This window comes from Bison bison, unplaced genomic scaffold, assembly GCF_000754665.1.
Source record: "Bison bison bison isolate TAMUID 2011002044 unplaced genomic scaffold, Bison_UMD1.0 scf7180017864144, whole genome shotgun sequence".
NCBI lineage: Eukaryota > Metazoa > Chordata > Mammalia > Artiodactyla > Bovidae > Bison > Bison bison.
In genome coordinates this window covers 2,274,584-2,276,709 of record NW_011494716.1, presented here as the reverse complement: position 1 = coordinate 2,276,709, position 2,126 = coordinate 2,274,584, and the positions used below count along the sequence as shown (strand labels likewise).

The 2,126-nt window shown below is 52.3% G+C and overlaps 1 protein-coding gene across 2 annotated transcripts in view; it reads left to right on the top strand.

Annotated features, from left to right (window-relative positions):
• The window catches only part of LOC104988936 (chromosome unknown open reading frame, human C16orf89), a 15,019-nt gene that overhangs the window by 10,310 nt on the left and 2,583 nt on the right, over window positions 1–2,126 (top strand). For both annotated transcript variants that reach the window (XM_010840436.1, XM_010840435.1), the window contains 2 exons: window positions 724–828; window positions 1,439–1,525. In XM_010840436.1, the coding sequence (XP_010838738.1) occupies window positions 724–828; window positions 1,439–1,525 (192 nt within the window). The remainder of the gene's footprint in view (window positions 1–723; window positions 829–1,438; window positions 1,526–2,126) is intronic.

Genomic DNA, 2,126 nt, shown 5'->3' with positions numbered 1-2,126 from the left:
TCTTCATTGATTTTTTTTTTTTTTTTGGCAAGGGCTTTCTCTAATTGCAGTCAGCTAGGGATACTCTTCCGGAGAAGGCAATGGCAAGCCACTCCAGTACTCTTGCCTTGAAAATCCCATGGATGGAGGAGCCTGGTGGGCTATAGTCCATGGGGTCGCTATGAGTCGGACACGACTGAGCGACTTCACTTTCACTTTTCACTTTCACACAATGGAGAAGGAAATGGCAACCCACTCCAGTGTTCTTGCCTGGAGAATCCCAGGGATGGCAGAGCCTGGTGGGCTGCCGTCTATGGGGTCGCACAGAGTCGGACACGACTGAAGCGACTTAGCAGCAGCAGCAGCAGCAGGAATACTCTTCATTGCAGTTTGCAGGCTTCTTATTGCAGTGGCTTCTCTTGTTGCAGAGCACAAGCTCTAGGGATGAGCTTCAGTAGTTGCAGCTCGCAGGCCCTCAAGCTCAGGCTCAGCAGTTGTGGCACATGGGCTTGGTTGCTCTGAGGCACGTGGAATCTTCCTGGACCAGGGATCGAACTGGTGTCCCCTGCATTGGCAGGCGGACTCCAATCCACTGCACCACCAGGGAAGTCCCAGCCACGGTGTTGACTGCCCACCTCCTGGTGCTGCTTCTCTCTAGCAGATGGCACCATGGTGGCCTTGGGGAGGGGGAATAGGTGGGCCTGGGGGGCAGGCCTGCAGAGGGTCCCCTGTCTTTGCTTCCAGTTGTGTTCTGTGGGATGAGTGGCTTCTCCGACTTCTACAAGCTCCGGTGGCTGCAGGCCATTCTCAGCTGGCAGAAGCCGCAGGAAGGATGCTTTGGGGAGCCAGGTGAGCTGCACTTCCTCCCTGTCTTGGAGCAGGGGTGGGGCTGGGGCGTGCTGGGCTTCTAGGCCAGGTGGGGAAAGGATGCAGTGGTGTTAGGGATGTGGAGAGAGACGTGCACCATGCGTGTCCACACACACACGTGCACACAGATACACACAGGTGTTGGGGATGTGGTAGCAGATCGGTGCTTGAGGAAACTTCCGGTAGTGCCTCCAGATTCAGGAGACCTGTGTTGCTTGAGGTGTTGTGAAGAGGAGGGGGCTTAGCCAGTAGTTATTGCAGTGTTTATTTATTTAGCTGCACCTGGTCTTATTTGCCACACATGGGATCTTAAGTTGCAGTACCCAGGATCTTTTTTTTAAGTTGTGGCAGATGGGACCTAGTTCCCTGACCAGGGATGGAACCCAGGCCCCCTGCATTGGGAGCTCGGAGTCTTAGCCACTGGACCACCAGGAAAGTCCTAGCCAGTAACGTTTAAAAATCCATTGACTCATTGTACACCAGAAACTAACACAACATTGGAAAGCAATTATACCCCAATTGAAAAAAAGAAAAACAGAAATACAAAAAAAAAAATCCATCTTGAGAAATTCACCTTCTACTCTTCTCCCAGCTGCTGAAGATGAAGAATTACCTAAAGCCATTCAGTACCAACAGCATTTTTTGAGAAGAGTGAAGAGGCGAGAGAAACAGTTTGCAGGTAATGAAAACACCCAAGGGACCTTCTTGTCAAGAGGCCCTAGGAAAGATACACACAGCTCACACTCCAGGAAAACAGGCCCCCAGCACCACCGAGGGGCCGGACTGGAGGGTCTTTGTGTTTAGGAGCTGAAGAGAAGGGTAGGAATCAATGATGCCCTCCTCTTTGAAAGTGGGGAGTCCAGAGATGCTGTCTCCAGTGATGGGAATGTAAAAGAGATGTTTAAGTGTATTTTACACTGAACATCACAGAGGTAACCCCTCTTGGTCAAAGTCTAATCAGGAAAACAGAACCTGAATTGGGAACTTCAGCAGAGGGAATTGAATACGGGAAACTCATCTCAGAGGTGCTGCAAGAGCTGAAAACAGAAAAAGTAAGAGAACACAGAGGTTAGCCACTGCAGGACGCCCCCGTCCTCCCTGGATGCAGAGCTGGAGGGACCGTGGGAGGAGCAAAGCCTGTGGAGGCTGGATGCAGAGGAGATGGGGCGGGGGGCAGGGGGAGAGACACCTGGCTTCTCCCCTCATCCCACCTGTGCCAAGAAGGGCGTAAGGGGGATCTTTGACCCAGTGGACAGGTGACAAGCACAGTCCTGGTGGCC